This window comes from Quercus robur, chromosome 2, assembly GCF_932294415.1.
Source record: "Quercus robur chromosome 2, dhQueRobu3.1, whole genome shotgun sequence".
Taxonomy (NCBI): Eukaryota; Viridiplantae; Streptophyta; class Magnoliopsida; order Fagales; family Fagaceae; genus Quercus; species Quercus robur.
The window spans coordinates 69,592,062-69,606,283 of NC_065535.1; the positions used below are offsets into that span (position 1 = coordinate 69,592,062).

At 35.1% G+C, this 14,222-nt stretch overlaps 2 protein-coding genes across 3 annotated transcripts; one reads left to right on the forward strand and one right to left on the reverse strand.

The window, feature by feature from the left end:
* LOC126714770 (uncharacterized) lies at positions 1 to 1,751 on the forward strand. The gene is made up of 2 exons (XM_050415068.1): positions 1 to 512; positions 1,209 to 1,751. Exons 1-2 carry the CDS (start codon positions 141 to 143, stop codon positions 1,365 to 1,367), a joined length of 531 nt encoding a protein of 176 aa, XP_050271025.1. The 5' UTR covers positions 1 to 140; the 3' UTR covers positions 1,368 to 1,751.
* A 1,379-nt stretch (positions 1,752 to 3,130) lies between these two features.
* LOC126714771 (glucuronokinase 1-like) lies at positions 3,131 to 8,641 on the reverse strand. 2 transcript variants are annotated; one of them, XM_050415071.1, is made up of 7 exons: positions 8,269 to 8,417; positions 7,981 to 8,054; positions 6,498 to 6,647; positions 5,373 to 5,561; positions 5,170 to 5,286; positions 3,995 to 4,155; positions 3,131 to 3,567 (listed from the first exon to the last, which is right to left on the reverse strand). In XM_050415071.1, exons 3-7 carry the CDS (start codon positions 6,597 to 6,599, stop codon positions 3,324 to 3,326), a joined length of 813 nt encoding a protein of 270 aa, XP_050271028.1. In that variant the 5' UTR covers positions 6,600 to 6,647; positions 7,981 to 8,054; positions 8,269 to 8,417; the 3' UTR covers positions 3,131 to 3,323. The 2 variants fall into 2 exon arrangements, with proteins under 2 accessions (XP_050271028.1, XP_050271026.1); XM_050415069.1 differs by lacking the exon at positions 7,981 to 8,054 and having other exon boundaries at positions 8,269 to 8,641.
* Positions 8,642 to 14,222: the final 5,581 nt, after the last annotated feature.

Sequence of the window (14,222 nt, forward strand, 5' to 3'; positions counted from 1 at the left end):
AAATAGCGCTCACTCTCACTCTCACTCACTACTCACAAGTCACAACTTTCAACTCTTCAATCCCAAAATTTTTGAAAATATCAAAATTTCGCACTCATATTTGAACTTTTAGTACCAAACAAGCTTCGTCTGTCTGGGTGATGGACACGGTCGCCACATCTTTGGCAGACGACGAGGAGTGGGAACTCTATAACGACGATGGCTTCGTCTACAAGCGCAAGAAGCGCCGCCTCAACCCAGATGAAGCCGCGTTGGCGGCTCGGCCACCGAGTATGGATCCCGAGGCGGAGGAGAGGAACCGGAGGGAGCGGAAGAGGAAGACTTTGCTGAAGCTGAAAGAGCGGTACCAGACAGAGATCGACCGGTGGGAGCTCTTGTCGAACACCTTGCGTGCAATGGAAGAGAGAGCGCGTCAACGACAAGAACATGAAGATACGCCGTCGTTTAGTGCTTTGCCTTTGTCTTCGCCCGAGATTGTTAATGGGTCACTCGTGGATGAGCTTCTCTTGCAGGTAAAATTGGGGTTTGTTTGGTTGGTGGGAAAATGCGGAAAAAAGAAAGAAATTGAATATTTGGGTCTTTGTTTTTTTTTTTCGAAAAGATAGAATAGTCCACTTAAATTGAGCTGAAATTGATGTTGTCTTTCAAAAATTGAACCAAATTGAGAATATGATTCGAAAAGTTCCTTTTTCTTTTTTACTTTTCTTTTCCTTTGCTTCAGTTTCTGAGCAACCAAACACGGGTTTTAGGGTTCTAACTGCTTCATTTTGCTCATTACTTCTTATTCTTGTTGAAGGGTTCATGCTAAAGACTATTCCTTTACTGTTAGAGCTCTTGCTAATACTATCATTAGGGCATTTTTTTCTAAGTTAATTTTAATTAAATTTCAGTTTCCTTAAATTTTTACCTTTGTTTGATATTGGTTAAACAATAATTTTGAAAAATGTCTTTCCTGAAAAGAGAGTAGAGTATAAAAAAGGGTGCCTCAGGAACTGAGCAAGTAGCTATGTAGTTATGTTCCTTTAAATCCCAAAATATGCACTATTTTAAGACTAAAAATAGTACAATCTTAGCCACTAAACATGGATTTTGAGTCTTTATGACCCGAAATTAGAGGGTTCCTGTTATGCTTTTCTAATTCCATAGCTCCAATTCCGAGGCTTTGATTCTAGCTGTTTCCTAATTTTTAAGGGGTCTTTACAATGCAGGTGGAGGCCCAGGAAGCAATAATTCGTGATGTTTCGAATTTATGTGATGTAGCAGAAGCAATGTGCAATGCACAAGAGGAGCAAATGAAGCAATCTTTTATTGATCTTCCGATTTGGGCTTCACCGCATGAGCTTATTGCATCACTTTGTGTTGATTGAGTTTCTTCTGGATAGTTTGTCATGTTATGCTCTGGAAAGAAAAAAGGTAAAGCCAGGTCTTCCACTGGTATTTATTATCTTCACCTGTAACTATAATTTTAGTGCTCCAAGAAGGCCTTACTAGTGTATTCTGCTGTCATTACTTTCAGACAGATAGGGAATTTTTTTAGTTTGTTTATTCGTCGTTAGATAATGTGATTTAGTAGGAGTTGTGTAATTGAACTAACCATCTGTTGAATGAATAGAAGATGGAGAATATGCTCAAAATGAGGTTGAGAAAATTTGTGTCCTGGAGTAACTTCTGTGAAGTAGTATCAGATCAAACTTTGTGGTGTATATGCATGTATGATTTCTAATACAGTTTCTTATCAAGCTTTTCAGATATGATTACATTGTGCAGTATATAAAATTTGGAGTTGAATGAGCTCATTTCATTTAATGTCATAGATTTGCTTCTTGGTGATCTGAGAGTAAAAGGTTGGAAGTGTGCTTGGTTCCTTGGCTGAAAGTATGGTCTTCTTAGGCTATTTATTTCATCTAATTTGCCACTTTTCAATTATGGAACTAGCCTATTTAATCTTTACTGAGCTGTGCAGACACAGTGGAAGTCGGAAGAAAAAGAATTAGGTAATGCTGAAGAGCATCTCTAAGTGCACCTGGTTCATTGTTGGCCTGACTTCAATAGATAGCAAATACAAAGGCGAAAGAGTCGATTTTGAGAAAAGTAAATTGGTTACACTGGGTTGTTTGAACCAAAAGGAGCCCCTATATCCCATAGCTCAACGTCTAAATTTCTGGCGCACACGTGTTTGGACTAGCTTTCTAAAATTAACTCATTTACTTATGTTTAGCTTTTTAAAGTCTGTCTTTGTCTGGATATAGTTATATTTATATTCACTTTCAACAAATTAACATATTATATGAAAACTAAAGTTAAAATTAGAATACGAAATAATAGGAAAACTAAAATTAAAAGCTAATCTAAACAGTGTCTCTAGGCTAATAGAGAATTGACCCCATTACCTCTAGTACGGGTTTGGTTTGTGAGGCACCATTAATAATATGTGCGGTGAGATACCATTAGAGAGAACATAAGAAATCGTTGGCATATGAAATGGCTCGGGAATGGTTGATTTTCTTGTTCTGGAACGGTACTAGAGATCCAATGGGATGTCATGGGCTCATGGTTGGGGAGAGTAATCTTTTGATTTGGAGCTGTGAGCATGAGAATTGAGATAAAATGTGAAAACTTTGAACGCCATTGTTGTTCTATAGCATTTAAGGTAAATGTGACCACAAGTTTCTCCACCTTGGCTATTGCACTTGCACGGTCGTCTTTCCATGTGCTAATGTCCATAGAAAAAGATTATATTCTTGGCAAAGTGTTCCATTTCCAAATTTATATCCATGGTGAAGACAGCAAAAAGTGGATTCTTCCGCATTTGGTAATTTGGTTATTCAACTATAGTGCATGGAATAGGAAGGAGCCACAGTTAGCAAGGATTCAGTCTACCCCATTGTTCTGATTTGGTTTTCATAAAATTTAAGGGTTCATGAATTAGGAAATGGCGGGTCGTACGAATTTGAGTTGAATTTTTTTACCGAAAGGAGCTCATGGCGTAGCAATGAAGAAGTTTGGTATTGCCAATGAGCTCTAATTCAACTAACAAATCCCTTAATAAGTGTTAAGTAAATGATTAGGTTGTGGCTTGTGTGTTTAAGACTCGGGTGAACGTGTAATTCACTAATAGAAGAAAAGCAAATGAAAAGGGGCTTGGCATTTATCAAGCACATTAGAAGATGTGCTCCTTAAAAAATTGGATATGTCAATATATAAAACATCAGCAATTCAGCATAAAAGAATGTCTACACAAATATGAGCTTATTCTTTCTTGCTCTCTTTAGTGTTTTTTTTTTTCCCCCTTTTCTTTTTGGGGGGAGGTTGGTCCTAAATCTCTATTTTTCAAGGGTTTTAAGCTCCTCATCACTTAAACAAGATGGAACAACTTTCAATGGTATAACAATAAAACCAGCTTCCTGACATTCATTCTCCAGAAGCTTTACTTGTGAAGGCCCGTCAGGGCAGAATGCAACTACAGCTCCTCCACTACCTGTAAATTTCGATGCAGCACCCACCTTTCGTGCCACCTCCACCATTTTTATATTTATAGCACCAAGGGCATCATCACCAAATATGCTCCTGCACAATATTTAAATTATAATATTCAGTAGCAATAAAATGTGCACAAGCACTTATTGCAAAACTAGGGTTTTTGTTTCAGAAGAATAAAAATGATATTGATTCAGTAATGCTGATGCTATAACTATATTTGACAAGAAAACAAGAAAGCATTTTCAAAGACATGTGCCTCTTAGATAACAAACATCTTTCTGTCAATTTTAGTAACTTACATTTCAAAGCAGCAGACATAAATGTTGCATAAAAAGCCCTTCATAAGAATAGCATTATCTTTCACAAAACAAATCTTTAAAGTGCAATCTATATAAAGAGATATGAAAGCAAAAGAGCTTCAATACGTTGGAGTTGGGAATGCTAATCTGAATTATATTGATTACTGGCTTCTCCTCAATGTGATTTAAACTATGCAGTTAAATAAATTTCTTACCTTCGAAGATCAAAATTACGATTCATGAGCTTTGCAAGCTTGGAATAGTCCTTTTCCAGTAATGCTGTTCTTCCTTCTTTTGCTAAATTTGCAACTTCTTGAATTGATGATATTATAAACTCATCACCATTCAGCCACCTTTGGCGTACTGTACTATGAACCTGCGTTTATAATAATGCATTGAAATTATTCTACCATTACAATTTGAGGAAGGAAATATGAGAAGACACTCCTGCTATAGAACCCTGAATTTTAGAGACATAAGTAGACTAGTGGATTCTTTTCATGAAGCAGCCAGCTTGCTTCCAGAATACTACCCAATTTGCATTCCCATGATGGAAGTTGAAGATCATACGTAAATACCTAATGAACTAGCTTTCAACTGAAATTGTTGACAGAGAAAGATCCAAGTATAAACCCTTGATCAAACCAGCAGATGGTATTACAAATCAAGGTTATCTACTAGAACCTTAACATGATATCACTAAATCAAGATACTCTCTCTTATGCTCTCTTATTCTCTCTCAATAGGAAAAGAACAGAAAAAAAAATCAAATATAGGGTAACTAATAAAAAGTTAATGCAACACTGGAAACCAGATGTTTAGAACAAATATTATCAATCAATTAGAAAGAAAGACTGTATATCACAAAAGTAGATAATAAACAAATAAAAATAAAATCCAACATGATTATAGATGAATATGCTTCCATGAATTGGGAAAAGGCTTCACTGAGTTCACTTGATTGTTATTAAAGATCAATTAACATTATGCTAAGAGGAAAATCATCATCTTCATAATCCATCATGTGATTCCAAAGTGTATCAAGTTTCGTAACAAATGCATAGAAACGTATATAAGAAGGATCCATAAAGAATCAAACCAAAAGTATTTAAGATGTGAAAAGTATAAAGCTTTTTTCTGTTTGACATTCTGGATACAATGTAGGCAAAATGTAGGATAAGCAAGTTCTCCTATATTCAGCACTCTTTTGTTCACTAAAACCTACTGCATGTCGTTTTTTTAGAAGAAATACAAATTGTGCGCACATGAGATTTTGGAACCATTTTAACTACATAAGATGAAAATGATACCCCCATAAAAAATAAAAATATATGGAAAAAAAAAAAATTAGAAGCTAGGAAGGAAGATGAGGGCAGGGTTTGATGCTAACCTTCCCTGAATCACTAGGATTCTCAGCATAGATGAGATGAAGAGGTGGGAGAAGACTAATATCCATGGGTGTATAGATGCCACGCCCCAAGCCATCCATGTATTCCTTGCTAAAATCCTACATAAGGAAATTTGCATATCTAGGTGACTACATTTTTACCCATTAGATGTGCACAAGCTCTGTCAAAAATTCAAACCACATACCATGTGAACAAGGCCCCCATAAACCTGTGCCACCCGGTCTTGGAGACCAGCAACAATTCCAAGTTCTTTCTCTGCAGCGAGGACAAGATTAGGCCTGAACTCTACTTTAATCAAATGCCTAACTTTGTAGAAGTCAAGAAGGCAGCTTAAGGCAGCACATACAATAGCACTAGAACCTGAAAGTCCCATCTGAAATGTCAAAATCAAAACTTAAGCCATGTTGCAATATCAAAAGAGTCAAAAATTAAGTTCTAAATGACTATCTCTTCTATTGAAGAGAAGATTAGTAACAACAACAAAGAGACACTATAACACATTTGGTCACAAAAGGTCACATAAAAACTTTGCTACAAAATCAAAAAGTGAAACATGCTTGCAATTCAGTTTTGTCTACAAGCAAAAATATATAACATCAAGGAAAAAATAACCTCCAAACAAGGTGATGCAGATTAAAATTTCACAAAATGAGAAATATTTAAATATTAATGTGTTAAATTAAACATCAATTACAATATATTGGAAGACACAAGATAACCATGGTTATAATGGCATTCATAAGCAAGTGCATAATAGAAAAAATAAATTAAAAAGAAAAGACAAGAAATGGGACTCATGCCCTGTCATTTATTCATCTTGTAAGTCAATTCCTCTCAAAATAAACAATAACAAATAAGTATATATATATATTTAAATTGGTAAGTTATACATACAACCAGTAGGTCTTAAACCCACAATCTCACCCTACACCTAGAACTTGGAAAGGGAGGAGGTGCCAATTGAATAAGAGCTCATTGGTAGCAAACAAATGAGTCTTACCAGGACTTATAACTGGTTCATAGAGGAAAATCAAATCAGCAACAAGGATGTAACTCACTCAACAGAAACAATCTTTTCCACAACCTAATAAATGTTATTCCTTGTCATTTTACCAAGATAGAGGGTTGGATAAATAGATGGCATAAACCTCAAAGCCAATAAAATAGACATGTAGCAAACAGTAAACTTCACAAACAAACATAGGAATACTGGAAAAAAATAAATCATAGAGATGTGTATCACAACTGAAATAATGATTATCATAAAAAGAGCTAAGAAATTTCTGGTAGAACTGGACTAAAGCTTTACCTGACGAGGGATATTAGTGTCATATGATAGCGTGAAATTTCCTCCATGAAGATCAATCTTGTTATCCTTGCAATAATTATGGAAAACTCTACAAATTGCCATAAGCAATCGTACACCTCCATAATAACCTTCATTATCTAACCGATTCACCTGTAAACAAAGGTAAAAGAACATTTTTTATTATGATGAATCCAGATCCTGTAGCATCATGTACATGGACTAAGATAAGACTTGATCACCACAACATTCTATATGAAGGAAAAAAACCTTAACATTAAAACACACACCCATCAAGAGAGAGAGACGAACTAAAATATATAATAATGTAAGATAACCTGCTTCCACCCCAAAAAAACTCAAAACCGCCAATTCATTTATTTATTTATATTTTGCCTTTGCATTTGGATGTGAATTGGACAATGTCAAGCCAAACACAAATTGTGATTTAGAAGGTATTACTGGATACCGGGAATCAGCCACTCCAAAAAAAAAAATGCCATACAGCCGCCCACCATGACCTCTCCCAAACCCCAAAGTGGAAGCTTTGTGAACTGAGTACGACTAATAGTATACTGGGTAATTGAAAAACTAACACTAGAGGAACACCATCACCTACAATTACCGGACAAAAGAATTTTCACAGATAACTCCAAATGCATATCAGAACAAAAAAGCTATAACTTTGGTATGCAAAAGTTTACCTTTCAATCTGTTAAAAGAAACATATAAATACTTAAGTGACAACACATGCTCTCCTGACCAAATCTCCTTTATCCTACCACATGCAAACTATAGAATTGCACACGGTTTGTGAAAAAAATACCCACACTCCTAAACCATTGATTTGGCAAATGCAGCAGTTTAAGGCACCAAATATACAACTGCATCAACTCTAGAAATCTGCATTTTTTGCTCTACTCAGAGCCATATCCAATGCCCGGTTCACAAGGGCTTCAATTGAACTGATGCGACACCATACGTATCCGGTCCTTGCAGCCCACAACCGTGCAACAAATCCACATATTTTGCTCTATCCATCACACTCAACTGGCAAACATGATTTAATAATAATTCCAAGGGCATTTCTCCTATGCATTAAGGACAACATGTTCATCCAAATTGATTTCAAGGAAATTCTTTCAACCCACTACATGGCGACTAAAATGATTATTCACAAGTACTTTTAGGACCTATTTAAAAGTCACACGACTTGTTTGAATCAGTCAATGAGTCCTGTGATTACAATACACGTAGAATCGCCATATAAAGGGTTAGAGGAGATTCTTAATATATATAGATTTAAAGTAATTATTCAGTACTTGGATCTGACATGCTAGTGGGTCCCATTGATAACATATTCCTTATAGGATCCACTCCCCCCCCAGAGCAGTAAAAATAATAATTCTCCAAATCTTATACATGAAATCCCACCAGTTACCATATCAAAAACTGAACCTTTAAATCCCACACATCAAGATCTAACCTTCAAATTTCATCGCATCCAACCTTTCACAGCAAATGCAAGCTACAGATCAAATCTAAATCACATTCTAATACCTAAAAAAAAAAAAAAAAACCCATTTAGAGAAATGTAGATAACACCGAAATAAACAACAAAAACAAAAGTTGAGCTTGTTATACATTGCATGCAATACCAAACCCAATAACAAAAAAAAAAAAAAAAAAACATATATATACACCCAGATCTTCAAATTCAAAGCACTACATTGCAGATCAATTATAAGAGAGAGAAAGAGAGAGAGAGAGAGACCAGGTGAGGGAGAGACTGGAACTGTACGAGATCATGGGTGGGATGGGGAGTGATGATGAGGTGATCAGACGGCTGCAATTGAACGTCAGCCCAGAAGTTATCGAAAGTGAAAGAGATGGTGTGGCCAAAATACACGTCGCTTGGATTTCCAAGCAGTCCAACTCTAGCATAAGCCTTGTGCTCTATCACTTTCTTGTTATTCTCACTTTTTGATGATTCCATTGCTCTTTCTTTCTATTTGCAGAAACTGAATTCTGATTCCTGGTTTCTTCTTCCTAAAATTCTGATTTATACTATATACGTACGTTACGAGGTGCCACGTCAGCCCCAAGTGTTGCTGTTGCTGAGGTTTTCCTTTCTTCAGTTTGAGTTTATCTAATGAATACACTGTATCTAAAGTCTAATGCTCTGCCAAATCTAGACATACTAGCATTGAAAAATGCTATCCTATACTATTATACCATCTCAAAAAATCACTTTATTACTTATACCATCCCATTTTACAATACCTCCTACATCAAAAAACTCTATTTTTATTAAAATATTATTTTTTAATCTTTCTTTATTATATATTTCTAACCGTTTTTTTGTGATTGAATCACATTTTCCTGGGCTTTCCCAACCTTCATTTTTTTTTTTCCTCTCTTTCTGTTCAACACACAAAGCCACACACACACACACACACACACACACACACACCAAACCATCAACCACACACACCGATCAGCAACGGCCACACACACCGAGCCATACACAAACCACACCGATCGGAACAATGGCCACACACACACAAACACAAACCATCAACAAAGCCACACACATAAACACAAACCACCAAACCATCAACCACACACACCGATCAGCAACGGCCACACACACCGAGCCATACACAAACCACACCGATCGGAACAATGGCCATACACCGATCGGAGCAAACCACACCGACATCGGAACAAACCCATCGAACCCATCAGAGCAAACAGCAATCAGAGAGAGGAAAGATCAACCCAAATCCAAAACCCATAAACCATAACCCACGACCCACCATGCCGATCCACCACTTAACCCATGATACACCGATCGGAGCAAACCAAACCCTCATCGGAACAAACCCATCGAACCCATCGGAGCAAACAGCAATCAGAGAAAGGAAAGATCAACCCAAATCCAAAACCCATAAACCATAACCCACGACCCACCATGCCGATCCACCACTTAACCCATGATTCACCGATCGGAGCAAACCAAACCCTCATTGGAACAAACCCATCGAACCCATCGGAGCAAACAACAATCAGAGAGAGGAAAGATCAACCCAAATCCAAAACCCATAAACCATAACCCACGACCCACCATGCCGATCCACCACTTGACCCATGATTCACCGATCGGAGCAAACCAAACCCTCATCGGAACAAACCCATCGAACCCATCGGAGCAAACAGCAATCAAAGAGAGGAAAGGGAGAAGGAGAATGAGAGAGAGACGAGAAGGACAGTTCTTGAGAGAGTGGAGTTTAGGCTGTTCAGCAGAATAAAAAATGTATATATGTTTTACAATAGTGCTACAGTACTATTCTAACTTTAGAATAGTACTGTAGCACTATTGCAAAAAATTTTGCAATAGTGAGCTTTACCATTCTTTGATGCAACCGGTTTTAAGGCTTAAAATGCCAAATTGTCCTCAGATTTAGCATTAGCATTTTTCAATGCTAGTGCTCTAATGAATTACTAGTTAAGGCAGCACGTGCAAGGCACGTGCTAGCCATGGAAAAAAAAGTGATTAGGATCAATTCTAGATTTTATTTATATCACAAAATAAAGATATAAATAATTTGATTTTTAAAATATATAGAGATTTACATTAATCAAAAGAGACATTAATTATAAGAATTTTGATAATCATGTCATAAAAAGTTAATCTCATTCGTATAAGAATTTTGATCAACCACAGAGTTAGGAGAGCTATTTAACATATAAATATCTGTTTCACTATAATAGTTTTTTAGTACTTATTTGTTATAGTCAATATATCCACTCACTAAAAACTTCTAAGAATTTAACGAATATTATCATCTTCTAACAATAAACAACTGAGTTTTGCTAAGAAGATAAAAAAATAAAAAATAAAAAAAATATAACAAAAGGCATGTGTTATATAATTTTCCATTAGATAAATTTTAAGTTTTAAAAATTTAAACCTAGAAAATCAATGTTCTTTAGATAACAAATAAAAAACCTTATATCATCATTCTAACTTTCCAATAATTATTACCATCTAAAACTCAAAATACTGGAAGAAAATTTTTGGGATGTTAAAATTTAGTAAGAGTATTTTAGACATTACACAATAAAATATTTTAAAAATTATAAGTTTTCATTAGGGTTTAACTGAGAGAGTAATAACATGACATATTTGCTCTTTTCCAAAATATTAAGAGAAAAATTGCTTGATTTTAAAGTTTAAGAAGGAGGAATTGTAAACTACCCCAAACATAAAGAATAAAAAGTGTTTTTTTCCTAAGTTTTTGTTTTTGTGCGTAAAACTATGTAGTTTTACTTAAAATGGTGCGCAAAGAAAAAAAAATACAAAAAGTCAACCCAAGAAAATTGTATGTGAAATAGTGAATTTTGGCTCAACAAATCTGACTAAACCCACAAAAAATTTCTAAAAACACAATAGAATAGCACAACATTTTCATAATACCTTTATAATTTTGTTATATTTTATTTTGACTTGTAAAGAATTGACAGCTCAACAGTTTTGAAAATATTGTGACGATAACAAGATATTTTAGACTTTTCACCAAAAAAAAAAAAAAAAGCTATGTCCACGATATTTTCATAACAAATCATAAGTAGTAGATTGTTACAGGTTGTTATTGGTGGACAAAAAAAGTAATTTCATTAGTAAGTTTAAATTAGAACCAAAAGCAAATTACCACCTATAATTTGTTATGAAAGTATTGTAAAAAATATTGTGAATGTACACATCTTTTTTCACATTACCTTTAATTTTAGTTGTGGACGTTGGTTGTAGTATGATATTTTATTATTTTATTTCGAATTATAAGGAATTAACATCTCAAAAATTGTGAAAATATTGTGCCAATTTATTGTGTTAATATTTTATTATAATGTAAAACAATGTGAATTGGGCAAACCAAAAATAATATAGCAAATCTATTGCAGCTTTATGCATTCACACACAAAAAAAAAGGCCCGCAAAACATTGAAAATTGAACAAGTCAAAACTACTGTAACGAAGCTATGATAGCTTTTCCTGTTTACTCTTTTTATATATAGATTACTAAATTTGACTAAACCAACAAAAAAAAAAAAAAAAAATCTATGAATACAACAAAATATTACAACGTTTTCACAATACCTCTATTTTCAACCATGAAGGATCCCAGTCCTATATTTTTTTTTATGTTATTTTGACCTATAACTTACACCTCAATAGTTGTGAAAATATTGTAATAACAACAAAATGTCAAATTTTTAGTTGTGCTAGATCTTGGTATGATATTTTATTATTTTATTTTATATTATTTTAACCCATAAGGAATTGACACATATGTCATAACATTTTCACAATATCTCTATGTATACATTGTACTTACAATGTAAATTTATATGGTAGACACAAAAAAATTGCAAATTTTGTTCACATTTGCAAAATTTGTACAATATTTACCATTTTTTGTGCAAATGTGTATAATATTAACCACTTTTGTGTATTTACAATGTAAACTTGCATTGCAAGTACAAAGTAAACATATAAAGATCTTAAATAAACAAAAAAAAAAACAAAACAAAACAAAACACACACACACACACACACTTTAGGCACTATAGAAATTAATGTTAAAATTTTGTGGACTTAGCATTTTTTTTTATTTGATCTATAAGAAACTGAGATCTCAACAATTGTGAAAATATTGTGATAACAATAAGTGTTGTAATATTTTCTCAAAACATTTATTTTTAGTTGTGGTTGGTTACACTCTCATATTTTATTATTTTATTTCGACTTGTAAGAAATCTATATAGGATTGTCCAATGATCATCTTCTTTTCCGAGAGCATGATCCCTTGTGATTTCACTAAATTATAGAATTCAACGAGCAACTTCTCATGGGATTCTTCATCCTTGGAAAACAAGAGAATATCATCGACGTAAATCAATGCATTGTTCAGGAGTGGCTGGAACACCTTCTCACATGGACCCAAGTTCCTCATCTGTTCACAGTTGACCCATTTCAGTCTTTAAAACTCCAGATTATCCATGACTGTTGTGCAAATACCCACTCTGAATTCCTTCTTAAGAATTCAAATCCTCTGTGGAAAAACCCCAACTTTTTCATATCCCTTCCCTTCAAGAAAAATGAAGATGTTAATCCTACAAAAGCCAGTCATCGGGGAATGAATCCTGAACATTTAACCTTAGCCAAACAAGAGCTTGCCACCCTCCTTTCCGAAGGCCTTATTGAACCAACAACTTCTCCATGGGCATGTGAAGCCATTTATGTTAATAAGCATTCTGAACAAGTCAGAGGAAAACTCAGATTGGTGATTAATTATCAGGATCTCAATCACTTCCTTGCAAATGATAAATTCCCCCTGCCAAACAAAAGTGCACTCTTTCAACATCTTTCAAGTGCAAAATTTTTTTCAAAGTTTGATCTGAAAGCAGGATTTTGGCAATTGGGAATCCACCCAGAAGAAAGATACAAAACAGCTTTTTGTATCCCTGATCACCACTATCAATGGACTGTTATGCCCTTCGGTCTTAAAAATGCTCCATCCCAATTCCAAAAGGCAATGGTAACGTTGTTCCAGCCACTCCTGAACAATGCATTGATTTACGTCGATGATATTCTCCTATTTTCCAAGGATGAAGAATCCCATGAGAAGTTGCTCGCTGAATTCTATAATTTAGTGAAATCACAAGGGATCATGCTCTCGGAAAAGAAGATGATCATTGGACAATCCTCTATAGATTTCTTGGGGGTAAATATTTCAGATGGAAAGTATGTACTACAACCTCACATAGCTGCCTCTCTTGGTCAATTCCCAGATAGGCTCACAAGTGCTAAACAGATACAACAGTTTCTTGGAATTGTTAATTACATGTCAGATTTTATTCCTAAAATCTCCAAGTATAGAAATTCTCTAGCCCAACTGCTGAAAAAATCTCCCCCAGAATGGGATTCTGTCCATACAGAAGCAGTCCAACAGTTGAAAAAATTGGCAGAACAGCTTCCTCCTTTGCAAATCCCAGGAACAGGTAAACGGATTTTGCAAACAGATGCAAGTGATGAGTATTGGGCAGCAGCTCTGTTTGAAGAACTTGATGGTAAAAGAAATATTTGTGGGTATAAAAGTGGTGCATTTAAACCTTCAGAATTACACTACCACTCTACTTTTAAGGAGATTCTTGCAGTCAAACATGGAATTGAAAAATTCCAGTTCATCTTCTTGGGCATCACTTCCTGGTAGAAATGGATATGTCTTCCTTTCCCAAAATGCTTCAGTTCAAAAGGAAAATGCTTCCACACCCCCAGTTACTCAGATGGTCAAATTGGTTTTCACAGTGGTCCTTCCAAGTCAAGCACATCAAAGGAAGAGATAACCTTATCACTGATTATCTTTCCAGAAAGCCTCCAATCCTCAATACCACAATTCTTCCTTCCCCCTTATGTGTATACCCTGTTACAGATCCTTCCTCATCATCAAATCCTTCTCCTGCAATTCCTAGTGATATCCTTAACATGATAGAGAATCTCCCTCTAGAAATAAAAGACCAAATAAAGACCTTGACCCTTCAAGCCAGAGCCAAAAGAATTATCAGAATCCTCCATAATTATCTCAGAAATCACCAACCTCACTTCCTTGCTATTTTCCCTGATATTGACCAACCATGGAAAACCCCTTTTGCCTTCTGGATAAC